This window comes from Stegostoma tigrinum, chromosome 12 (genome assembly GCF_030684315.1).
Source record: "Stegostoma tigrinum isolate sSteTig4 chromosome 12, sSteTig4.hap1, whole genome shotgun sequence".
NCBI classification, from domain to species: Eukaryota; Metazoa; Chordata; class Chondrichthyes; order Orectolobiformes; family Stegostomatidae; genus Stegostoma; species Stegostoma tigrinum.
Genome location: NC_081365.1, coordinates 72,216,205 through 72,243,987, shown reverse-complemented (window position 1 = coordinate 72,243,987; position 27,783 = coordinate 72,216,205). Strand labels below are relative to the sequence as shown.

At 41.3% G+C, this 27,783-nt stretch overlaps 1 protein-coding gene across 4 annotated transcripts in view; it reads left to right on the top strand.

The window, feature by feature from the left end:
• fndc3a (fibronectin type III domain containing 3A) overlaps positions 1–27,783 on the top strand; it is a 196,854-nt gene that overhangs the window by 84,113 nt on the left and 84,958 nt on the right. For 3 of the 4 annotated variants that reach the window (XM_048540247.2, XM_048540250.2, XM_048540251.2), the window contains one exon: positions 19,497–19,573. In XM_048540247.2, coding sequence (XP_048396204.1) covers positions 19,497–19,573 — 77 coding nt within the window. Of the gene's footprint in view, positions 1–9,616; positions 9,715–19,496; positions 19,574–27,783 lie in introns of those variants that run through there. The other variant, XM_048540249.2, reaches the window with a different exon arrangement.

Genomic DNA, 27,783 nt, shown 5'->3' with positions numbered 1-27,783 from the left:
AAAATCAAATGTGTTACAAATCACAAATTGCTTAAGCACATTTAGAGCGAATTGATCTGAACTTTACTGCTGTTTTGGTCAGAATATTCAAATCAGAACTCACTTCAAAGAAGAATTTGCTTTCTGATACTTAACAGAAATGAACAGAACCATGGAATTCAAAGTTATTCCTAATCCATTCATACCTGGAACTGATTTCTAAAAATAGAAATACTGTTGACAATATTGTATGAAAGACCAGATTCTGAAAGAACTGTATATAGCATTGGAAGTTATTAATTTAGTGTAGAATCTGTGTCTTTTGAATGGGTAAACTATATACGTCAGTGGTGTGTCTCCTCTGTTACTTAGATGTCTGTGATTTTATTTTGATCTTGTTGGTGTTTGCGTCAGTGAAGCATATCATAGCTCGTATGATGTCAAGAGTGGGTGCCCAGTTGCAGAACACAGCTAATTTAATGTACTGCAGCAAATTCTGAACAACATTTCCTCCTAGGAATAGTAAGGAAAGAATGAATCATAGCTTTTTTCATAAAGCTAATGCTAAGCATAGCAGCATACTTGACCTGTCCTATCTGCAGGGATAATGCAGACTATTTCAAACAATAAATAGAAGAACTTTGCTTTTTCAAAAAAAAAATCAGTGATTAATGCAATCTCTGAAATGTACTGTTTGCATTAGATTAAGAATTGTTTTTACGTGTTTATGGAACAAAATGCAATTTTTCCACTAACAAATTGCTTGTCTTTTATAAGATTATCAAAAATAGTAATGAGTAGACTGTTTGATCCTCAAGACTGCTCTGCTTTTCTATAACATTGTGGTAGATTGGATTGAAGCATCAATACCCCTTTCTTGCTGCTGCCACTACCCTACCACCTTGCCCCCAAAACCCTTGACTCCCTTGCTGATCAAAAATCTGAAGATATTCAATGATTCAAACTCGACTGCTTTTTGTCAAAGAAAACTCAAAAGACTAACAATTCTCGTGAGAATTTTCCTCCTTTATCTGCATCTACCAAGGGAGGACCCCTTAGCTTTAAACTATACCCTTCGGTCCAGATGTCCCTACAATGGTTAATGCCCTCCAAGCATCTACCCTGTCAAGTTCCCTCAGAATCTTAAATGTTTAAATAAGATCTCATTCTTCTAAACCCCAGTGAGTATAGGCCTAATCTGCTCAACCTTTATATAAGAACATAAGAACTAGGATCAGGAGTGGACCATCTGGCCCCTTGAGCCTGCCCTACCATTTAATAAGATCATGGCTGATCTTTTTGAGACTTAGCTCCATTTACCCACCTACTTACCATAACCCTTAATTCCTTTACTGTTCAAAAATTTATCTATCCTTGCCTTAAAAACATTCAGCGAGGTAGCTTCAACCACTTCACTGGGCAGGGAATTCCATAGATACACAATCCTTTGGTTGAAGAAGTTCCTCCTGACCTCAGTCCTACGTCTGCTTCCCTTTACTTTGAGGCGATGCCCTCTAGTCCTAGTTTCACCTGCTAGCGGAAACAACCTCCCTGCCTCCACCTTATCTATTCCCTTCATAGTCTTATATGTTTCTGTAAGATCTCCCCTCATTCTTCTGAATTCCAATGAGTATAATCCCAGTCTACTCAGTCTGTCCTCATAATCCAACCTCCTGAACTCTGGAATCAACCGAGTGGAATCAACCGAGTGAATCTCCTCTGCACCCACTCCAGTGCCAGTATATCTCTTACAGCTGCAGCATAGCCTCCCTGTTTTTAAACTCTGTCCCTTTAGCAATGGCAGACAAAATTCCATTGCCTTTTTAATTACCTGCTGCACCTGCAATCCTACTTTTAGCGATTTCATGCACAAGAACACCCAAGTCCCTCGACACAGTAGTGTGCTGCAATTTTTTAACCATTTAAAACAGTCTATTTTCCTGTTATTCTTACCAAAATGGATGACCTTACACTTATCAACATTGTACTCCATCTGTCAGACCTTTGCCCACTCACTTAGACTATTTAAATCCCTCTGCAGACTTTCAGTATCTTCTGCACACTTTGCTCTACCACTCTCCTTAGTATCGTCTACAAACTTTGACACATGACACTTAGTCCCCAACTCCAAATCATCTCTGTAAATTGTAAACAATGCGGTCCCAACACTGATCCCTGAGGCACAGCACTAGCCACTGACCGCCAACCAGAAAAACACCCATTTACCCCTACTCTTTGCTTTCCACTGGTCAACCAATCCTCTATCCATGCCAGTACATGACCTGTGATACTGTGCAACTTTACCTTATGGAGCAGCCTTTGGTGTGGTATCTTGTCAAATGCCTTCTGGAAATCCAGATACACCACATCGACAGGTTCCCCATTGTCCACCATGCATGTAATGTCCTGAAAGAATTCCACCAAATTAGTTAAACATGCCCCACCTTTCATGAGCCCATGTTGGGTGTTCCCAATGGGACAATTTCCTCAGACAGTGCTTTCATCCCAGGTCTCAGCTGATGAGCCTGCTCTGAACTGCTTCCAAAGTTAGTATTTCCCTTCTTAAGTAAGAATGCTAAAACTGTATACAGTACTTCAGATGCAGCTCACTAAATTTTTATACAGCTGTAGCAAACTTTCCTGCATTTATAACATTTCATTTGCCATAAACAGTGTTGCATTTTCCTTCTCATCACTTACTGTATCTGCTTATCTTTTTTATGATTCCTGTAGCAGGATACTCAGATTGCTGTACCACAGATTTCTGTAGTTTCCCTCAATTTAAATAACCTGTCTTTCCATTCTTTTCTGGAGAAGTGGTCAGGCTCACATTTTCCTAAATTATACTCCATCTGACAATGTTTTGCCCAAAAAGTAACAGGGGCACGATTCGCACAGTTAATGGTAAAGCCCTGGGTCGTGTTGTCACACTGAAAGACTAAGGAGTTCAGATACATTTTTCTTTAAAAGTTGTATCACAGGTAGACAGGGTGGTTAAGAAAGCATGTAGCACACTTGACTTCAGTCCTCGGACCATTGACTATAGGAATTGGGACATAATGTTCAGGTTGTACAGGACATTGAGACCACTTTTAGAGTATTGTGTGCAGTCCTAGTCACCCTGCATGTTTTTAAATTGGAGAGGGTTCAGAAAACATTTACCTGGATGTTGCTGGGTTTGGAGAATTTGAGTTGTAATGGGAGGGTCGATATGCTAGGACTTTCTTCACTGGAGCATAGGAGGTTGAGGGGTGACCCTATAGAAGTTTATAAAATCATGAGGGGCTTCGATAAGGTGAATAGTAAAGATGTTTTCTCTAGGATGGGGCAGTTCAAAACCAAGGGGTATATTTTTAGGGTGAGAGGAGAAAGATTTGAAAGGGACCTGAAGGGCAACAACTTTACACAGACAGTAGTTCAAAAATGAAATGAACTGCTAGAGGAACTTGTGATTGCAGTACAGTTAAAACATTTGGAAGATATTTGGATAGATACAGGGGATAGGAAAGGTTTAGAGGGACATGGGCCAAGCACAGGCAAGTGGGAAAAGTTTTATTTTTGTGGACCGAAGAGTCTGTTTCCATGCTGTATGACAATGATTCCATGACACTTTTATATATTCTGTGCCTTCTTCATTGCCAGATTACCTACCTATGTTAATGTCATCTACAAATTTAGTAGCCATATAGAGTCATAGGACTGTACAGCATGGAAACAAACTCTTCAGTCCAACTTGTCCATGCCAACCAGATATCCTAAATTAATTTAGTCCCATCTGCCAGCATTTGGTCCATATCCCTCTAAACCCTTCCTATTAATATACCAATGCCTTTTAACTGTTGTAATTTTACCAACCTCCACCACTTTCTCTGGCAGCTCATTCCATACACGCACCACCCTCTGCATGACAAAGCTGCTCTTGCTAGGTCCCTTTTATATCTTATCCCCCCTCACTTTAAACCTATGTCCTCTACTTTTGGACTCCCCCACCCCAGGGAAAAGACCATGTTTGTTCAGCCTATCCATGCCCCTCATGATTTTATAAACGTCTATAAGGTCACACCTCAGCCTCTGATGCTCCGAGGAAAATAAACCCTGCCTATTCAGCCTCTTCCTATAGCTCAAATCCTCCAACCCTGGCAACATCTTTTAAATCTTTTTCTGATATTCTGCTTTGTCCATGCTAATATGTTAACCCCAACATCATGAACCCCCATTTCTTGAAGTATTGTTGTATGTGGCACCTTATCAAAAGGTTTTGGAAATCAAATACACCATATCTACTTTTTCCACATTATTCATGCTGTTTCAATCCTTTCACAAAGCCATGCTTACTCTGCATGATTGTGTAAGTGTCCTGCTCTTACCATCTGATCATGGTCATAAGCATTTTTCCAATGGCAGATGTCAGGCTAAAATACCAATAAGTTCCTGTTTTCTCTTTTTTTTTTGAATAGTGATGTTAGGATTTGATCTGGTGCAAAAATCAAATACTAAGTTATCTTTAATATAGTGAGGAGCTAGAGGAACACAGCAGGCCAGGCAGCACCAGAGAAGCGGGAAAGCTGATGTTTTGGGTCAAGAGGTCCTGCTGTGTTCCTCCAGCTCCACACTGTGTTATCTCTGACTCCGGCATCAGCAGTTCTCTGACTAAATTATCTTTAGTTGTTTTGAACGTTTTGCTGATTTAGCCTCCTACATGGTTGAAGTATCCGTAAATGTACATCACTGTTGTCGCTTCTTTGTTACAGAGAAGTTTTATAAAAGGAAAAGAAGATAGGAAATAGGAGCTGGGCTGGCTGTTTTGTGCTTTATGCTGGTGTCATGCTCAACACGATCATTTCTGATGTTGTGTCTCAACGCCACCTCCTTGTACAATCACCATATTCCTTAATTACCTTGGTATCCAGTAAGCTATCAAGAGCTCACTGGAGTATATTCAATAACTAAGGAACCAGCATTCTCTGGCTAGAAAAATCAAAAGGTTAACAATCCTTTGTGTGAAGAAATTTCTGTTCATTTAAGTTCTAAGTCACAAACTCCTCATTCTTGTTACATCTCATTCTGAGACTGTCCTTTTACTCAACAGGGGAAATATTTTCTCAATATCTACTTGTAAAATCTGTTAAGAATTTTACACATTTAAATTCGATCACTTCTCATTCTCTTAAACATCAAGGGACATCAGTCAAATCTACTGAATTTCTCCTTGGTGAGCAATCTGCACATGGTAGGATCCAGTCCAGTGACCTTTAATTACTCCCCCCAGAGCAAGTAATAACCTTCCTTAGATAAAGAGACCAGTGCTACATGCAATACTTCAGCTGTTGCCTTACTATTGTTCCAAGATGACCTTATTATTCTACTTTGTAACAATCCCTTTGTGATAGATGCTAAAATACCAACTGCCTTTCTAGTTGCTTTCTGTGCCTGCATGTTAACTTGTGCTGATTCACGGACAAATGTGCTGTCTAAGTACACAGATTTGGCAGTCTCTCACTCTTCAAAAAAATTGTCATTTTCCCAACAAAAACGATAACTTTGCATTTCATCACAACTACCATGTCTTTGCCCAGTCAGAAACTGAATATTCCGCTGCAGCCTCTTTCTATATCTTCACCATTTTCCCTCCTAACTTTATATCACATCAAACTAGGATAACTTACACTTATTACTCTTATTTAAGTCATTAGTATAGCTTATAAATAGCTAATGAGCGAGTACTGATGCATGCAGTACCCCACCAGTTATAGCCTGCTAACCCAAAAATTGTCCCCTTTATTCTTAGTCATTTTTCTGTCCATTGACCAAACCTCAATCAGTGCTAATTCATTGAGTCCTATTACATTTAGTATCTTTTTTTGTTTGACATCATTTGTATGCTTTTTGATTTACTCTTACCTGTCCTACCAATTACATTCTCAAAAAGCTCAACCTAATTTGACTACTGGATGTAGTAGTAGTCAAATTAGTAGTAGTAATAAAACTCGCTAATTTGACTACGTTGCTGAATTCATATCTTTTTTCCGACAGGAAAATTGAAGAAAGATGTTGCAGCGTCTGCCATTCAAAAACTGGGAATTAGAATCATAGGAATGCTACACTACAGAAAATAGCCATTCGGCCTGTCCAGCCCATATCAGATTGCTGCCAGAATAATTCACCTACTTCAATTATCCTGCTCTTTCCAAGTTGCTTTGCAACATTGAAAGCCTCAGTTGAATCTGCTTCCACTATCTTTTCAGGCAATACACTCCAGGGTATAACAACTCACTGAGAGTCAGAGATAACAAGTTGTAGAGCTGGATGAACACTGCAGGCCAAGCAGCATCTGAGGAGTAGGAAAGCTGATGTTTCGGGCCTAGACCCTTCATCAGGCTCTACACCTTGTTATCTCGGATTCTCCAGCATCTGCAGTTCCTATTATCACTGAGAGTCAGTCTCTTTGCTGTTACCTTGAATATTATTCATGATGCTGGGGCTAACATGTTAGTATGGACAAAAGCAGAGTATCAGAGTAAGTGCATCGTTTTTGCATTGGCAATATAACTAGTGGAGTGCCAAAGGGATCAGTGCTGAGGACTCAACTATTTGCATTCTATAACAATGACAATGGTAAAGGTCATTGATAATAGATACGTCTGCTAAATTTGCAGATGACACAAAAATACTTCGGAACAGTAGCTATGAGGGGGATAGAGAACATACAAAAGTGATATAGATTGGTTAAGTGAGTGGGCAAAAATTTGTCAGGTGGAGTGTAATTTTGGAAAATGTGAGTCCATCCGCTTTGGGAGTAAAAATGGAAAGACAGATTAATTAAATAGAGTGAAGCTACAGAAAGCAGTGGTACAGCAATCTGCGTATCCAGCTACCTACCTGAGTCATAAAAAGCTATCAGGCAGATACAGTAAGTGATTGAGAAAGCAAATTTGACAGTTGTGTTTATTGTGAAGGGAATGGCTTATACATGTAGGAAAGTGTTACTACAGCTGCGTAAAATTTTAGTAAGGCTGCATCTGGGGTACTGTATACAGTTTTAGCTTACTTTCTTAAGAAAGGGAAGTATTAACTTCAGAAGCAATTCAGAGAAGGTTCATGAGGCTGATTCCTGGTATGAAAGCATTGCCTGAGGAAAGGTTGAGCAGGTTAGGCCTGTACTCACTAGGGTTTAGAAGAATGAGATGTTTTGAAACAATGAAGATTCTGAGGGGCCTTGACAGGATGGCTGATGAGATGATGTTAACAATATTAAGGAAGTCTGAAACTAGGGACAAAGTTTAAAACTGAGGGATCTTCCCTTTTTAAGACGGAGATGAAGAAAATTCTTTCATTCTCTTACTTAAGTAGTTGAGTATCCCGAGCCTAACGGAGAGATTCATCGGCAGAAAGGGCCACTCACAAGGGAAGGTCTATCCTCTCTGCCCTTTAAACTGACTCCATGCATTGTACCCCCCCTTTCACCTGGCTCTTCCTGACTGGTACCAGCAGTCTTGCGTACCTTTCTCTCAGAGCTCCAGCAATGATCCTGTTCCTCAATTTTACAATGGTACAGGTAGAAGCCACTGATTCAGATTGTGTCATCAACCCTCAGAGAGGTGAACCTCCCCCGACAATGCTGAAAATTCTGTTTCAAACCAAATGAGATTCTGATTGCCCTTGCATTGCTTTCTGAAGGCCTGGAATGACCATGGTGTGATTCCCATTGGCTCTGTAACTGGGAGATATTCCCAATTTTCTGATCACTAAATTCCATCAAAGTCTGTAAAGGGAATAGTTGATAAGCTACCAGGGTGTTATTGCTCAACACAATCCACGACAAAGCAGTCCGTTTGATTAACAGCCTTTAAGATTTAGTAGCTTCACCACTAACATACCGTGGGAGTAGTTGTAATAACAAGGTGTAGAGCTGGATGAACACGCAGGCCAAGCAACATCAGAGGAGCGGGAAAGCTGACGTTTCAGGCCTAGACTCTTCTTCAGAAAAAATCAGTAGTTGTAAAGATGTTTTGCAGTGATAGAAATGCTTTCTCCGAAGCAACTTCCAATCCCATTACATTTACCACTCCAAGGACAAGGTCAGTAGCTGCATGGGAACACTGCTGTCTCCAAGTTGTACACCATCCTGACTGGGAACTATATTGCCAAACCTCCTGGATCAAAACTTGAAATTCCCTTGTTTCATCTCTTCCTGGGATAGCAGGACTAATCTATGAAGAGAGACTAGATTAGCTAGGACTATATTCACTGGAGTTTAAAAGAATGAGGGGGAATCTTATAGAAACCCATAAAATTCTCACGGGACTGGACAGGGTAAATGCAGAAAGGGTGTTCCTGATGACAAGGGAGTCCAGAACGAGGTGTTACAGTCTAAGGATACAGTGTAAACCATTTAGGACTCAGATGAGGAGAAATTTCTTCATCCAGAGAGTCGTGATTCAGTGGAATTCATTGCCGCAGACAGCAGTTGAAGCCAAGGCATTGAATGCTTTCAAAAGAAGGTAGGTATAGTTGTTAGCGTTTTTGGAGCTAAAATGAATAAAGAAAATGGGACAAAATAAGGAACTGAATTCTGAGAAGGCATGATCGTAGTGAATGGGATAGCTGGCTTGAGTCAAATGGCATACTCCTGCTCCTAGTTTCTATGTATCTCCATGTAATTTGGGATACACAATAAATACTAGCCTAGCCAGCAGTGCATGCACATTTAAATGAATATAAAAATGAATATGGTCTTTTGCTATATGAAATCAAATGTAGATGCAGTGGAGTCTGAATCTGTATAGGGTAACTGTGCTTGCTTTCTGGGCCTTAACTAAATCTCTCAATCTCAAGATCTGGTCAGTTCTGATCTAGCATTTTACTACCTTTAATACTGCCTTCTTCTGAAAGAAGGCCTTCATTATTCAGTGTTGTTGACTGATACCAAGATTAGTCTGAAGTTTCCAAGCCCTGACAGATATTCTTCATAAACTTTTCAAACTTCATTACTGTCACTTGTATTCATTGAGGAAACATTGACATCAAACACAAATTTGTTAAGATGTCTATTTTAATCCCTGTCCCTCCTCACTGACCATCCCAACTCCCTACCTGCACTCACCTGTACTGGCTTCATCCCCGCCTCCTTGACCTGTCAGTCTTCTCTACACCTATTAACCCCTGTATCCACCTTCTATCATCGCCTCCGCCTCGATTTATTTGAGACCCCACGCCCATTTCTGAAGAAGGGTCCAAACCCGAAACGTTAGCTTTCCTGCTCGGCCTGCTGCGCTCATCCAGCTCTACACCTTGTTATTTCATGTCCTCCAGCAACGGCAGTTCCTACTATTTTTTTTTAACCTGCCGCCGTCAAGCTTCTGTTTCTTATGTGTCTTGATAACGTAAACTTTGAAAAGAAAGTTAAATCTGCATTCTTGTTGCAAACAAAGTATTATCTATACTACAAACATACAGTAAATTTTATCAGTAATACGTCGGCTTCCTTGGTTATTTGGTTTCACTTTCTATAAACTATGCAAATTAACAATACACCTGAACTACTTTGGCAATTGGGTGTAGCAGTATCATGTGACATGGCAGTTCGATTCCTGGCTGTGGTTGAACTCGCTGTTAGTCCAATAAACTGCTGCCAAGTCATCACATAGCGAACTGCTCATATACATAATCATCATTCGTTAGTACCGCGTTTCCTGGGTTTTGTTTACAGTGGTGGAATTGCAAAAAAAATGGATGGTAAGAGCCTTCTTAAAAAAAAAACACGTTTCTGTTCATTAATACTCTGGAAAAGTTAAACCAAAGCGATAACAGAGTGCATTATAGCTGGTTTTTTGTGGTTTATCAAGTTGCGCAGCAGGATCTTTATAGGCCAATTTTTCTGCATCTAACCAATAACTGCGTAACCCCAAGGGGCTCGTTTTGTTAATCGAGCTGGTGTTATTATTTGATTTAACAACATTCGCAATTCAGCCGGGAAAAAAATCGTTTGTTCAACATTTGCAAGATGTAATATCAAACAGTTGCACATTGTAAATGGGTATTATCAGAAATTTGTGAATTATTATCAGTAAACTGCTAAGTCCCTAACTTTTGGTAAAACAGATGTCGATCCGTAGCTAAGTGAACTGACTTAAAGCAAACTGCTGGTGTAATTAAAACAGAGCAGTTTCATTTCATATCTTTCAAGTCTGATATAGCTTTTATATAAAATTGTAACCAGTTCTGGTATATTTCATTCTGTAAAAGAAATGCATTCCATATGATTTAACCAGCTTGAAACTTTCCTCACTTTTTAAATTTAAAGTTTACTTTGCTTGTCTGGAACACTTGATCTAAACGGATACTTCCGGTAAAATACCAAAACACCACCTTATTAATAAGATATTTAAGCTCAAGTTCTGTCAGACAGTTCAGGTAAATATAAATATTCCATGGTATTTTGTGGAAAAGAACATGGATGACGTATTAGCCAAGATTCCTCATTCAATATTATCAAAATAAATGAATTTGTTATTTATGTAATCTGGTGTTTGTGAAATTTTGCTAAGGAACATACCTGCTTTATTTGTCAATAAATTAAGTGACCATATTTTAAATTTTTTAAAAAAATAATCAGAATTGAAACGTTCCAAGGCCGTTGTAGGATACTATATAGATGCAAGTTTGATCATTCTAATATCTTCCAAATTCTAAGAACTGAGCCAGGTGTGGACATTGTCATCTGAAGACCCTTTTTGCAACAGTTTAATGTACTATTCATAAAGGGAGTCTGCAGCTTTTTCTTTGTGGATCATAAAGTGTACCATGGAGCCTTCTGGATATTTGATATAAAGTTTTCAAATTTGTAATTTTTGATTTGGCTTGAAAATGGCAATAAGAAAGCTGTTAAAAAGGTATACGGTATCCTTTTATTTCTAAATGTGCATCAATTGCAAAAACAAGAAACACAGCTTACCCTTTTACAAAGTCATGGCTAGATGCCAGCAAGAGATTTTTGACCAGTTTTGGGCGCAACATTTTGGAGAGAATGTCAAAATGCCTTGTTTAGGGTTTTGAAGAGATTTACTGAAGGGTACTGAGGGTGAAGACTTCAATTACAAGGGAGGACTCAAGAACCTCATTACTTTATTTACAGCAAAAAAATGGAAGATCTGATAGTGGTTTTCAAAATCATAAGGAGCTTTGATCAGATAAAGAGGAGAAACTTTGCAGTGGTGGAAGTTCAGTAACCAGAAGGCAATTTAAGATAATTGGCAAAAGAATCAGCAATAACGTGAAAAAATAAATTTTGCGCAGTAAGTTGCTATAACTTATAACTCACTGCCTGAAAGGATGATGGAATCAGGTCGCAAGAAAGCTTTCAAAAGGAATTGGGTCAATGTTTGGAAATGGAATGAAAAAGTAGGAATAGAAGAATAACAATTGGAGTTAGATTAATAAGATGGTACTCCAAAGAAGCAACACAGGATAATGAACTTGCATGCAATGTGATTCGTCGAAACCGAAAAATCTTAGTATTTTGATACAGGATTTGTTGGTCAGTGAAGCAACAGCCATGGAAATTACCTCTTTCGTTATTGGATTTCACCTACCTATATTTTTGATGCAGAGATAGTTGTGTTCATCCAGCTGTACACCTTGTTGCCTATATTTTTGATATTGTTTTATTGCTCCCTGTTTTTCAGGACACTCTTGTTGCTAAATTCCAGCTACCTATCTCCCAGATGCATTAGCGCTTTCTCTAATATCTTGGTACAGTTTTAATGTGCCTTGATTTAGAACAGTGGAATTTTTTTAGACCATTTGAGCTACTTGTTCTATTATAGGCTTTGGATGCATTCATTTTGTAACGCGAGTCTGGGCATTCTCTTCAAGTTGCCTGACAAATACTTGTTATAAAATGGCACAGTGAACAAATAATAACAGAGTGGCTAGAGAAGGCAGCTACATGTGTATTTTAAAAAGATATGTTACCACTCCTGTACTAAAATAAGATTCAAATTGCTTCCCTACATGGTGTTCTCTTTTCCCATCATCAGTCAAAACCTCTGACTTGTCCAACTCCCTTGAAGGCCCAGGTTGATCGTCTGATTTGAGGAAGTAATCAAAATGGTGATCAAACCGATGCAGAATTGAATTGTGTATTAAATTCAAAACAACTGTCAAACACTTGATTAAAACATTTCAAACACAAACTTCCATACTTCCAGAAGAATTTGATTGCTTGGTTCCTCCTTCAGACAAGGCAACTAATTGCAGCAGGTGTTGGGTCAAGTTGGTACGTGATTTCGCAGTATGAATCAGGCTTATAACTCTTAGCATGTCAAAATTGATTTCTAAACTAAATTTTGGGTGCATTGCTTCATTATTTATCTTGCAGTTTATCCAAAAAGTCAGTGAATATATTAAGTACGAAAGAGTAACTAGGGACAGAATAGGGCCCCTAAAAGATCAGCAAGGCTGCCAATGTGTGGAACTGCAGGAGATTGACAAGATACTAAATGAGTATTTTGTATCATTGTTTGCTGTAGACAACAATATGTATAGTAGAGAACTTGAAGAAATAAGTAGTGACATCTTGAAAAATGTCCCTATGACAGAGGAGATAATACCATAAGACATAGGAGTGGAAGTAAGGCCATTTGGCCCATCGAGTCCACTCTGCCATTTAAATCATGGCTGATGGGCATTTTAACTCCACTTCCCTGCACTCTCCCCTTAGCCCTTGATTCCTTCTCAGATCAAGAATTTGTCGATCTCTGCCTTGAAGGCATCTAACGTCCCGGCCTCCACTGCACTCTGTGGCGATGAATTCCACAAGCCCACCACGCTCTGGCTGAAGAAATGTCTCCTCATTTCCGTTTTAAATTTACCCCCTCTAATTCTAAGGCTGTGCCCACGGGTCCTAGTCTCCCCGCCTAACGGAAACAACTTCCCAGCGTCCACCCTTTCTAAGCCATACATAATCTTGTAAGTTTCTATTAGATCTCCCCTCAACCTTCTAAACTCTAATGAATACAATCCCAGGATGTTGGACATCTTGAAATGCATGAAGTTGGATAAATCCCTGGGACCTGATCAGGTGTACCCTAGAAGTTTGGGAAGCTAGGGAAGTGATTGCTGGACCCTTGCTGAGACCTGTGGCCATCAATGATATAAAAGACTGGAGGTTGGCTAACATGGTGCCACTATTTAATAAACATGGTAAGGAAAAGCCAGGGAACTATAGACCAGTGAGCCTGACGTCAGCGGTGGACAAGTTGTTGGAGGGAATCCTGAGGGACAGGATTTACATATATTTGGAAAGGCAAGGACTGATTAGTGATAGTCAGCATGGCTTTGTGCATGGGAAATTGTGTCTTGCTGACTTTATTGAGTTTTTTGAAGAAGTTGTGAAGAACATTGAGGGTAGAGCGGGGGACAAGATCTGTGTGGATTTCAGTAAGGCATTTGACAAGGTTCCATGTGATAGATTGGTTAGGTTAAATCACATGGAGGAATAGCCATTTGGATACAGAACTGGCTTAAAGGTAGATGGTGGTGGTGGAGGGTTCCTTTTCAGACTGGAGATCCGTGATGAGTGGTGTGCCACAAGGATTGGTGCTGGTCATCATTTATGTAAATGTTTGGATGTAACATAGGAGGTATCGTTCGTACGTTTGTAGATGACATCAAAAATGGTGGTGTACTGGATAGCGAAGATGGTTACCTCCAAGTACAGCGGGATCTTGATCAGATAAGCCAATGAGCCAAGGAGTGACAGAGGGAGTTTAATTTAGATAAATGAGAAGTGCTGCATTTTGGGAAGGCAAATCAGGGCAGGACATATACACTTAATGATAAGGTCCTGAGCAGTGTTGCTGAACAAAGTGATCTTGGAGTCCAGGTTCATAGTTCCTTGAAAGTGGAATTAGAATTAGCTTTTCTTGTCACATGTACTCACTGGCATGGGTATAGTGAAAAATTTACAAGCCACCACTTACAGCGCCATCTTCGTCACAAATGTAAGGAGGCACAGAATCTTAGTATAAAGCAGAAAAATAAACAAGCCAAGAAGTTAAACGTGACAGTCCTTCATACTAAAGCATAGAAAAGACAAAGAAACGCAGTTAGTAGTTCAACATCATGGCTGTGGGCTCACATTCCTCTCAAGGCCTGACTTTGCCCTCACCACCACCTTGGGCTGTCTGCTTCTGCTCTGGCCGCCAGATCCTGGGACATGCTGCCTGTGTGATGCTCTGGGGCTGCTTTACCACATACTGCACATGAGCTCTTTCCCACGCTGCTGCAGGACTTACTGTTCTGAAGACTTGCTGCTGGTGCCTGCTGCTGCAGTGTCCACCTCCAGTGCTGAGGAGGGAGAAGAAGGGAAAAAATGAGACAGGAAAAAAGGAGGAGGAAAAAGAACAGGTGGAGTGGAGGAGCTCCGATAGGAGTGTCCTAGTCTGTTGCTGCTGGAAAGATACGCAGGCCAGTTACTGCTTCAAGGATTTGGTAGATGTTTCAGCACCAATTGCTATGCTTAGGCACAGGCATCCGATTGAATATTGAATTGAGCGTTCAAGGGATAATGACTGCTAGCCAGTAAATCTCTGTGTTGAAAAAGAGAGAACATAAAGACTGAACTGGTGTTGACTAGGTTTTGAGCAGCAGGCGGCTTTGTATTTTGAGAGCTTCCGCACAGTACTGCTTTTGTCTTGCTCTTTCTCTAGTTTCATTCCAGCCCTCAACTTGTTGAAAATTCTGAAAAAAGAATCCCAGTCTGTAAGAAATAAGTAAAAGTCTCTCTAGGTCTGAAGAAGCTGTTTGTGACTTTGGAATTCAAGCAAGATACAAAGTGCTACGTGCCATAATACAACCTTGCGTACAAGAATTTCACAAAGGCCTGGTATTCATTGTTGAAGCATTTATCAAGCTGCCAAATTGCAATACTTTTTATAAAATGTATTCCTTAACTGTGTCGGTCCCTTTGTTGATATGTGAGTGGGACTTTGCGATCAGAAAAGATCAGGCAGATATTGTAGATCTTCATTAGATTGTCTTATGTTTGTGGTTCACTAGAACCGTAAATTTAACAGTAGACCGGGGGTAAACTTGAAAAGGGTACACTTTATTGTGTAACCTCTCAACTCCACAGTTGGTTCTTGACTGCCCCTTTAGCTCCCAACTCTAGGTGAGTCAACCCACAGTCTTAGGCAACACACACCCACTACATACATATCATTCCACACCTTTGTTTCCATATTCTCCTTAACAACATATGTATACATCCAACAATTTTAACTTCTTTAAAAGCATTGTGGCTAATATTTTTGCATTGTCAGGAATATTTACAAAACAAAGTGGGGAAAAGAAAATGACCCTTCTGTAGTTTACATTAACATGATCAGTCTCTTGAGATGGTAATTCCTAGAAGACGGTGTTCTCGTCTCAGGAATCTTTTCTAGTGTCGTCTCCCAGATTTTCAGAAGATCCTGTTGCTCCACAGGTGCATCTGTATCTGAATGGCTGTTGTTGCCCTGTGACACTGCTGTCTCCTCCCTGGGTTTGACCGACCCTGGCTCAGAGACCTGTAACTCAGTTGACACCATTGATCCCATTTTGAGTCACCACCACCACTGCTGGGATCCATTTTCTCCAGATGTATAATTAGGGGCAAACCCAGTCTGTCATCTTTGGAATATCCTCCTGACCATGAGATCCCCACCCTTCTGACCAGCTGTCCTTGTTTTCACTTTACCACTTCTGTAGTCTCTTCTGGCTGCAGTAAGTCAGACATGGTTCTTAGCTGTTGGTTTAACGTTAAGAATGCCAGTGAGCACTAGGTCATCATGTGTATGGCACATTCATTTACACACCAATGAATCTGAATCTGAATCTGTTTAGTCACGATCAAGTGTACCCTCCCCTCCGCCTTTTATTGGCAGGGGGATTGTGTTTAAGAGCCACAAGGTTACGCTGCAGCTCTATAAAACCCTGGCTACACCACACTTGGAATGTTGTGTTCAGTTCTGGTCGCCTCATTATAGGAAGGATGTGGCAGCTTTAGAGAGGGTGCAGAGGAGATTTACCAGGATGCTGCTTGGACTGGAGGGCAGGTCTTTTGAGGAAAGGTTGAGGGAGCTACAGCTTTTCCCTGTGGAGAGAAGAAGGATGAGAGGTGACTTGATAGAGATGTACAAAATGATGCGAGGCATAGATAGAGTGGATAGTCAGAGATTTTTTTCCCTGGACAGAAATGGCTATTGCAAGTGGGCATAATTTTAAGGTTGTATCAGAGATAATGGGTATTGCAGATGCCGGAGAATCTGAGATAACAAAGTGTGGAGCTGAATGAACACAGCGTCTTAGGAGCAGGAAAGCTGACGTTTCGGGCCTAGACCCTTCATCAGAAAAGGGGGGTGGGGAGAGGGTTCTGAAATAAATAGAGAGACAGGGAGGCAGATCGAAGATGGATAGAGGAGAAGATAGGTGGAGAGGAGACAGACAAGTTAATGGAGGATGGTATAAGGTAGATGTCAGAGGTAGGTTCTTTACGCAGAGTGGTGGGTGCGTGGGATGTACTGCCAGGGGTGGTAGCAGAGTCAGATACATTAGGGACATTTAAGTAACTCTTTGGTAGGCCCTTGGATGATAGTAAAATGAAGGGTATGCAGGTCAGTTTGATATTGGAGTAGGATAATAGGTCGGCACAGCAACATAGGCCAAAGGGCCTGTACTGTTCTTTGTGAGATCTTTAAGGCATCCTTCAAGGTTTGTATAAATCTCTCCGCCTGGCCATTTGTCACAGAGTGATATAGAGCTGGTCTCTCGTGTCTGACTCCATGATGTTCCAAGTACTCCTGAAACTCTTGCACCACAAACACTGGACCATTATCACTCACTGCTTGTTCAGGATTCCCAAACATGGCAAGTATTTCACACAGTCAGTCTGATGCTAACTTCGCGACTGTCACCTCTGGCCCCTTGGGATGGGCGTCCTCATAATATCTGTCCCTCCACTGGCCCCATGAAATTGATGTGAATCAGCTGCCACACTGACTGAATGGACTCACTCCCATCGATAGCAGTGCCTTCCTCATAAATGCTTGATCCCATTTTCTCCTCAACCGCATTCAGCCACCGTAAGTGTTCAGAGACACCGCTGCACCCATATCCAATTCCATGAGAAGACTTCACCTGACAAAGGAGCAGCACTCTGAAATCTTGTCATTTCATATAAACCTGTTGGACTATAATCTGGTATAATGCGATTTCTGACTTTGTCCACCCCACTCCAATACTAGCACCTCCACATCAGATGAGAGGTAACAGCACTGAATATGATAAAATGGCTCAGTAGTAAGTAGCCTATTGAGCTTCATTACGAGTTGCATGTAAATAATTCAGAAAGGTGAGAGAGAAAACAACACCAATAGGAATGTGTCTGTTGGAGTTGATGCCTTCAGATGAGGAAGAGAAGGGAAAAAAAATTACAGTAGTTCATTTTGGTCAGCAAGCACAAAAACAAAAGAATTAGTTATCCTTTATGGAGGGTAGAGATGGGAGACTAACCAGAGGAGCAATGCAGCAGTGGATTGTGGAGGCACAGCATCATTTGCAACTTCTCAAATACTGATGTAGTCTGTGTCCATATGCACCAAGACATGGACAACATCAGGTTTGGGCTGCTGTGTGGCACAAATGTTATTTGCCACTTAAGTATCAAGTTGTGACCATCTCCTACAAGAAAGCATCTAACCATCTCTCATTAACTTGCAATGGCATTGCGATTACTGATTTTCCCATTGGCAACACCCTAGGGCTTACTGTCGACCAGAAACTGAATTGGACTGGCAATATAAATACTGTAGTTGTAGAGTGGCTGCAAGAGAAGGCCTGTACCTAGGAATTCTGCAGATGGTAATTCACCTTTCTCCACTAAGATTGTCCGCCACATAAAAGGAATAAGTTTAAAAATGTGATGAAATGCAGACTGGTTGCCACGATAGTTGTACCTCCACCAATGCCAGAAGAGTTTCACAGCATCGGGACAAAGCAGCACACTGGCATCCCATTCACCACCTTTTAATATTCAACCCCTTCAACTTTCACCACCAACACACAATGGCATCACTTCCACCACTTAAAATAACTGGGCAGCAGATGTGCGATCTGCATCTCTTCCTCCAAGTTGCAGAGCATCCTTCACTGTAGCTGGGTCCAAATCCTGGAATTCCCTTCCAAATGGCATTGTGGGTGTACTTGCACCTCCAGTGATTGCAGCAGTTTGAAGAGGCAGCTCACTCATTTCCAGGGCAATTAAGGACCAGTACTAAGTGTTTACCCAGCCAATGACATCCAAATCTTATATACAAATAAAATGAAAGATAGCTAAAATACGGCTGAGGGTGGTTGAGACAAGAACGAAGATGGACAAGACTATGGAAATAAATTATATAAGTATATGTGCTTATATATTCAGTAAAAGATCCAACCAAGAATTCAGAATAAGCTAGTGTTGAAATTGTGAAACTTGTTGCCCCCACATGCAGTCGTTGAGACAAATAAGTTATGTATTTAAGGGTTAGAATGATCAGTGATGAAGGAGCAAGGGATAGATAGAAAGAAATATGGATAGGATGCGATGAAGTACAGTGGAAGGATGTTGGTGTAGTTCGTAAATTTCCTCACTAAGGGGTTAAGCAAAGTGGAGGAGGAGGAGGAGGACTGGGCAACATCGGTACATGTGAACCATAATCTTAAATCTTTGAAAGATGCCACTTTGTTGAAGAGGAGCTGAGTGAGGTTACCTCCTTGTGCTCCTTCAGATGTAACAACATCAGAACAGAGATAAAATGAGAAGCTGTTGCTTTAGGTGTTTCAGTTACACGGGTGATAGCGTAAGAGTGGGACTGACTAAGTTGAATAACTCAATAGATGATTGATGATGGTGTTAGCAAACTTGTTAAAAGTGCATCGAGGCTAAAGGGAGATTTTCTTCACAGCCTCTGGTTTAAATTTTAACAGAGGTTTCAGCACCCCAATGGCAGGGAAAAAAGTGGGTGAAAAGCCTTCGCCTGCTGACAGGGGGAGCGACTTGGAGGTTTTGCTGCGGACAGCTTCCTAATAGGGCAGCTGCAGACTTATGATGCAATTAAAGACACAGGCTCATGATGCTGTTGATACATAATACCTGCATATCGCACCCATAACTTCCAAAGCCTGTCCAGGGGCCTGTAAATGTAGCTCATTGCATTGGATGTTGTCACTTACATTTTTAATCAAGGCTGTCTCTTTGCTCTGGCAAGCCAGATATCCGGAGGGATTCAAGTTTGAATCCTGGGAAAGAGAACATGAATTCTGTAGTTTAATGTTTCCATTTGCTTACTGTGTTGACACATTACTTTTGTATAGACCTGACAATTAAGTAATTGCCAAGTTATACATATTCTTGCAGGAGATTCTGTAACAATCATAAAGTGCATTTTGAAAAAGATGTTTGACAAAGTTCTAAACTTAATTCTTGCCCTCCACAGGTCCTGCTCAGGTTCCAATGGTGTCTCCTAATGGTTCAGTGCCTCCTATTTATGTGCCTCCAGGATATGTGTCACAGGTAAACAAACATATTTTGAATTTCTATAAAAAGATGATCGTTTAAGAAAAACATAGCATGCCAACCTATCCTAACTAACTTAGTTCTAGTTGTACTACTGCTGAACAGCATAGTTGGCTGGTGTAGAATGTGAAAAGTATGTATGCGAAAGGTGAGGCTGAAGCATGGGCAGCACTCTGCAGCCATTAGTACCGAGTGGATCATCCATCTCCGCCTTCTCCCATAGTCCCTGGCATCAGCCAGCTTTATTCACTCCAAGTGATCCAAGAAACAGTTGGAGACACTGGACACTGCAACAGCTATGGACCCTGACAACATTCTGGCAATAGTCCTGAAGACTTGTACTCCAGAACTTGCCATTCCCGTACCAAGCCGTTCTGGTACTGTTACAGCACTGGCATCTACCCAGCAATATGGAAAATTGTATGTCCTGTACACTGAAAGGAAGACAAATACAGCCCTGCCAATTAACATCCTGTCAGTCTACTGTCGATCATCAGCATTGTGCTGGAAGTTGTCATCAATGGTGCTATCAAGCAGCACCTGTACAGTGACACAGAGTTTGGGTTCCGCCAAGGCCACTCAGCTCCTTACCTCATTATAGCCTTTATTCAGCAAAGACAAAAGATCTGAATTCCAGAGGTGAGGTTAATGTGACAGGCCTTGACACCATGGCAACATTCAACTTGTGTTCGGCAAGCAAGAGCCATAGCAAAACTGGAATCAATGGGTAACCGGGACAACATTCCTCCTGGTTGGAGTCATACCTTGCACACAGGAAGATGGTTGTGGTTGTTGGAGGGCTGTCATCTCAGCTCGAGAATATCTGTTTGGGAATTCCAATGGATAGCATCCTAGGCCCAACCATCTTCAGCTGCTTCATCAATCACCTTCCCTTCTTCATAAGGCCAGAAGTGGGGATGTTTGCCAATGGATGCATAAATTTCAGCACTATTCTTTACTCATCAGATACTGAAGCGGTTTATTTTCAAATGCAGCAAGATCTGGGCAACATCCTGGTTTGACTGACAAGTGGCAAGTAACATTCATATCTCACAAATGCCTGGCAATGATCATCTTCAACAAGAGATAATCTGACCACTGTCTCTTGACACTAAATTATGTCATTATCACTGAATTCCCCGATTATCAACATCCTAGGGGTTGCCATAGACTAGAAACTCAACTGGATTGATGTGGAGGTGCCACTGTTGGACTGGGGTGGACAAGGTCAGAAATGACACGACACCAGGTTATAGTCCAACAGGTTGATTTGAAACCACAAGCTTTCGGAGCCTTATTCCTTCTACAGGTGTTATTAAGAGAGATGATACTACCTCTCACACCTAAAGAAAGAGTGAGACTCTGAAAGCTTGTGTTTTCAAATAAACCTGTCGGGTTATAACCTGGTGTTGCGTCGCTTCTGACCTTGTCAACTGGATTGGCTACAGAAACACAGTGTCTACAAGAGCAGGTCAGAGGCTAGAAATACTGGGGCAAATAACTCACCACCTGACTCGCCAAAGTCTTCCCACCTCTACAAGGCACAAGTCATGAGTGTGTTGGAATACTCTCCACTTAACTCAATGGGTGCAGCTCCAATGGCACTCCAGACTCTTGATGCCATCTAGGACAAAACAGCACCAATTGATTGGCACTATATCCATCAACATTGCTGAGTTCCAGCAGTGTGTGCTATCTACCCGATACACTGAAATTCACCAAAAATCCTTGGACACCAACATCCAAACCCAAGACCACTTGTAGAAGGACAAGGGCAGAAAATGCATGGGAGTACCACCACCTGCAAGCCCCTTCCAACTCACTCTCAATCTGACTTGGAAAGATGCTGTCATTTCTTTATTGTTACTCAGTCAAAATCCTGGAATACCCTCCCTAAGGATAAGAAACAAAAGAACTGCAGATGCTGTAAATCAGGAACAAAAACAAAGTTGCTGGAAAAGCTCAGCACGTCTGGCAGCATCTGTGGAGGAGAAAACAGAGTTAACGTCTCGGGTCTTGTGACCCTTCCTCAGAACTGTTTTTCTCCCTAAGGATAGTGAGAGTTTGTGTATGGACTGCACGTGGACTGCTGTGGTTCAAGAAGCAGCTCATCAGATTACTATCTCAATGGAGTCAAGTTAGGTAAAGGAAAAGCACAACAAGACCTAGGTGTTCTTGTACATCAGTCAATGAAAGCAAGCATGCAGGTACAGCAGGTAGTGAAGAAAGTTAATAGCATGCTGGCCTTCATCACAAGAGGAATTGAGTATAGGAGCAAAGAGGTCCTTCTGCAGCTGCACAGGGCCCTGGTGAGACCGCACCTGGAGTATTGTGTGCAGTTTTGGTCTCCCAATTTGAGGAAGGACATTCTTGCTATTGAGGGAGTGCAGCGTAGGTTCGCGAGGTCAATTCCTGAAATGGCGGGACTATCATATGTTGAAAGATTGGAGCGACTAGGCTTGTATACACTTGAGTTTAGGAGGATGAGGGGGATCTGATTGAGACATATAAGATTATTAAGGGATTAGACACAGTGGAGGCAGGAAGCATGTTTCCGCTGATGGGTGAGTCCAGGACCAGAGGACACAGTTTAAAAATAAGGGGTAGGCCATTTAGAACAGAGTTGAGGAGGAACTTCTTCACCCAGAGAGTGGTGGATATATGGGATGCTCTGCCCCAGAAGGCAGTGGAGGCCAACTCTCTGGATGCTTTCAAGAAACAGATAGACAGAGCACTTAAAGATAGTGGAATCAAGGGTTATGAGGATAAGGCAGGAACAGGATACTGATTGTGGATGTTCAGCCATGATCATAATGAATGGTGGTGCTGGCTTGAAGGGCCGAATGGCCTACGCCAGCACCTATTGTCTATTGTCTCTCACCACCTTCTCAAAAACAACGAAGGAGGAGCAATAAGCACTGGCCAGTCAACATTGCCCGCATCCCACGAGTGACTGATAATTTTAAAAATGCTTTGTATAAACAGAGCAATTTAATAGTGTTTCAATGTAAAATTTCCATTATATTTTTAAATCTATATAGCTTTATTCTTAAAACAAACTTGATAAAAGAATAATACCATCTAATTTTGCCCTTTTCCTCCATCTTGCACCCTACATCCCCCTATTGTGATTTCCCAGGATAATGAGTTTTCATTATTTCCTTTTGCAAGACTATTCATTCATTCTGCAGACTCTGGCACGATTTTATACCCAATGGAAAGTTTTTTTTTCCTCTGTACTAATGTTTTGTCACAGCACGATGTATTGCTTTCAGGGATATTCCACACATTACCATCACAATGAAGAAATTTTTCCCTGTCAAAAGATAAGCCAATACTTTCAAACTGTTATTTGCCCACAACTAATCTGCAGTTAACTGGAAAAACGATTGGATCAGTTTTTGTCCAATGTGTGCAGGAGGGTTTCCTGACTCAGTATGTCCAAGGGCCGACAAGAGGGGAGGCCACACTGGATCTGGTACTTGGTAATGAACCAGGCCAGGTGTTTGATTTAGTGGTAGGTGTGCACTTTGGAGAGAGTGACCATAATTTGGTTATGTTTACTTCAGCAATGGAAAGGGATAGGAACATGCCACAGGGCAAGAGTTACAGATGGGAGAAGGGCAATTATAATGCGATTAGGCAAGACTTAGGAGGCATAGAATGGGGTAGCAAAATGCAGGGGATGGGGACAATCGAAATGTGGAGCTGGTTTGGAAAAAGAATACAGGCATGGACTATTTTCTAATTGGTGAGAAAATTTGCAAAGCAGAAGTACAAAGAGATCTGGGAGTGTTGGTCCAGGATTCTCTAAAGGTTAACTTGCAGGTAGAGTCTGTGATTAAGAAAGCAAATGTAACGTTGTTGTTTATCTCAAGAAATACAAAAGCTGCGATGTGCTTCTGAGGCTTTATAAAGCTCTAGTTAGGCCCCATTTAGAATACTGTGTCCAATTTTGGGCCCCACACCTCAGGAATGACATACTAGCCCTGGAGCGTGTCCAGCGGAGATTCACACGGATGATCCCTGGAATGGTAGGTTTAACGTATGATGAGTGGCTAAGGATCCTGGAATTGTACTCATTAGAGTTTAGAAGGTTGAGGGGAAGATCTAATAGAAACATACAAGATAATGTATGGCTTAGAAGGGGTGGACGCTAGGAAGTTGTTTCCGTTAGGCGGGGAGACTAGGACCTGTGGGCATAGCCTTAAAATTAGAGGGGGTAAATTTAAAACTGAAATGAGATGACATTTCTTCAGCCAGAGAGTGGTGGGCTTGTGGAATTCATTGCCAAGGAGTGGAGTGGAGGCCGGGACGTTGGATGCCTTCAAGGCAGAGGTCGACAAATTCTTGATCTGAGAAGGAATCAAGGGCTATGGGGAGAGTGCAGGGAAGTGGAGTTGAAATGCCCATCAGCCATGATTTAAATGGCGGAGTGGACTCGATGGGCCGAATGGCCTTACTTCCACTCCTATGTCTTATCGTCTTATGGTTTAAGGAACAGATATTGCGTGTCCTTGATAGGTATGTCCCTGTCAGGCAGGGAGGAAGTGATAAGGTAAGGGAACCGTGGTTTACTAAAGAAATTGTATCTCTTGTTAAGTGGAAGAGGGAGGCTTATGTGACGATGAGACGAGATGGTTCAGATGAGGCGATGGAGAGTTACAGATTAGCTAGGAAGTATTTAAAGAGGGAGTTAAGAAGAGCAAGGAGGGGACATGAGCAGACATTGGCAGGTAGAATAAAGGAGAACCCTAAAGCTTTCTATAGGTCTGTAAGGAATAAGAGGATGACTAGGGTAGGAATAAGGCCACTCAAAGACAGAAGTGGGAAGTTGTGTGTGGACCCTGTGGAGATTGGAGAGGTGCTAAATGATTATTTCTCATCTGTTTTCTCTGAGGAACAGGAGAATATTGTAGAGGAGATGACTGAGTTATTGGCTACTAGAATTGAAAGGATTAAGGTTAGTAAGGAGGAGGTGTTATCAATTCTAGAACGTGTGAAGGTAAGTAAATCCCCTGGGCCAGATGGGATTTTTCTGAGGATTGTCTGGGAAGTTAGGGCGGAGGTGGCGGAGCCTTTGGCCTTGATCTTTGAGTCGTCATTGTCTACATGTTTAGTACCAGAGGACTGGAGGATTGCAAATGTTGTGCCCTTGTTCAAGAAGGGCAGTAGGGATGACCCAGGTAATTATAGACCTGTGAGCCTTACGTCTGTTATAGGAACAATTTTGAAAGTATTATAGGATTTATAATCATCTAGCAAGCAACAATTTGATTGGAGATAGTCAGCATGGATTCGTCAAGGGCAGGTCGTGTCTCTCAAACCTCATTGAGTTTTTTGAGAAGGTGACCAAGCATGTGGATGAGGGAAGGGCAGTTGACTTGGTGTACATAGATTCAGTAAAGCCTTTGAGAAGGTTCCACATGTAAGGCTATTGGAGAAAATACAGAGGCATGGGATTGAGGGAGATTTAGCAGTTTGGATTAGAAACTGGCTTTCTGTAAGAAGGCAACGAGTGGTGGTTGATGGAAAATATTCAGCCTGGAGTCCGGTTACTAGTGGTGTGCCTCAAGGATCTGTTTTGGGACCACTGCCGTTTGTCATTTTTATAAATGACTTGGACGCAGGCATTGGTGGATGGGTTAGTAAGTTCCAGATGACACAAAAGTTGGTGGAGTGGTGGACAGTGTGGAAGAATGTTGCAGGTTGCAGGGAGACTTGGATAAACTGCAGAATTGGGCGGAAAGGTGGCAAATGGAGTTTAATACGGATAAATGAGAGGTGATTCACTTTGGGAGGAATAATAGGAAGGCAGAATACCGGGTCAGTGGAAAGATTCTTGGTAGTGTGGATGTGCAGAGGGATCTTGGTGTCCATGTACATAGATCCCTGAAAGTTGCCATCCAGGTTGATAGTGCTGTTAAGAAGGCTTACGGTGTGTTAGGTTTTATTGGTAGAGGGATTGAGTTCCGGAGCCATGATGTCATGCTGCAACTGTACAAAATGCTAGTGCGGCTTCATTTGGAATATTGCGTGCAGTTCTGGTCACCCCATTACAGGAAGGATGTGGAAGCTTTGGAAAAGCTGCAGAGGAGATTTACCAGGATGTTGCCTGGTCTGGAGCGCAGGCCCTTTGAAGAAAGGCTGAGGGACTTGGGTCTGTTCTCATTGGAAAGGAGGAGGCTAAGAGGGCATTTAATAGAGACATACAGGATGATCAGAGGATTAGATAGGGTGGACAGTGAAAGTCTTTTTCCGAGGATGATGACTTCAGCTTGTACAAGGGGGCATAGCTACAAATTGAGGGGTGATAGATTTAAGACAGATGTCAGAGGCAGGTTCTTTACTCAGCGAGTGGTAACGGTGTGGAACGCCCTGCCTGCCAATGTAGTTAACTCAGCCACATTAGGGACATTTAAACAGTCCTTGGATAAGCATATGGATAATGATGGGATAGTGTAGGGGGAGGGGCTTAGATTAGTTCACAGGTCGGTGCAACATCGAGGGCCGAAGGGTCTGTTGTGCGCTGTATTGTTCTATGTTCTATGTTCTAAAACTACTAAACGACTAAGACTAAAGACCAAGACTAAAGAAGGATCACTGTGTCCGAAACTTTGACTCTGCTTTCTGTCCACAGATGTTGCCAGACCTGCTGAATGTGAGCCACACCAAGAAGCAGTCCGGCAGCACTCTATTAAGGAGCTGCTAAATCTCTTTACAGATGATTTAAACCCAGTGGACTTTTAAATATGTTGAGCTTAAATAGTCTATAAAGGGATTTGCCAGTCCCTTAATACAAAGTCACAAGTACTGGTACAGAGTTCAGTCATTATTAGAATAAACTTCAATAAATCATAACAAATTAAGTTTGCCTTAGAATAGAGTAGCCTTTCTTGTCGCATATACTCGATGAGTATGGTGAAATATTTGTATGTCGTCAAACACAGTGCCGAATTAGATACAAGAGTGCCTAAACACAACTTCTTTAGTTACAAGATTTGGACAATATAGAAATAAAATGCCTAGCATTACAGAAATAAACGTTCAATAGATTCAATATTATAAAATTATGTTAAATACACACTGCTAATGAAGACAGCTCCTCTATTCAATTTCTTTTTAAATCGATTCAAGGACAGCTGAAGTGAGCACTTTGGTATTAGCATGTGGCATGACTAATAATGACTTTGAGATGTATTTATACTTTGCAATATTACAAGATTAATTGACCATTTTTGAGGGTTTTAAATTAACACAAAAATATATTAAAACATTCTTTTTGCAGCTACAAGTATCATGGTATGAGGTAGCATTTTTAAATAAGGTTGTCAGCTGTTTAGAGGTATTCTTGTGGGGTTGATCACCTAACTTTATCCAGGTGACACTGACGCATCCATAGTTTAAAAATTTTACTGTGCTTACCTCTTTAAGGTAGAATTATTTGTAATTAAGTACTTCTGCTTGTGATTTCTCATTAGCAGTGCAAGGAAATTCCAACAGTCATAATCCCCACCGACAAAGCAATTGTGAACTGTGAATCCAAAACAACTTTTCCCTAATAGTAGTCCTTAATAGTATTTTCCTTGAGATTAATCTTAAATTCTTGGTGACTTCCAGATATTTCATTTTTCTTAGTCTACGGATAGTCTGAGATCTGACATGCCCTGACAGATGTGCTTCAGATACCTTAGAGATCTGAATACACTGACTATGCAGGAATTGCTGGGAAGTTTAAAATTCTGATGGGCAATTACTTAGTGGCAAGAACGGTCCAGAAAGTCTCCCATTCAGCACACGTATCAGAGACTCTGGATGGTACTGACTCAGTTACCTGGGTAGTTACTGAGAAAATGGTAGATTAAAACCTGCTCCAACTCTTAGGTAAGCATCTTACTGACTCCCCAGTCACTGATACTGCACCACTATCCCAACTTTAGTGCATAACTCTGAAAGAGGGTTCAAAAACACATGCTTTTTACTTGATATCAATGCATAAAAACGTAACAAGCAGGAGTAAGCCCTTTGGTTACTATAGCCTGCTCTGCCTTTCAACGAGCTGTTTTACTGATGCAACTGACAGTGATACAATAATGTGGTTAAAAGAAAAGCAAAGTGCTATGGATGGAGGAAATCTGAAACAAACATAATACCGGAGAAACTTAGGTCTGGTGGCATCCATGGAGAGAGAAACTGCACGAACATTT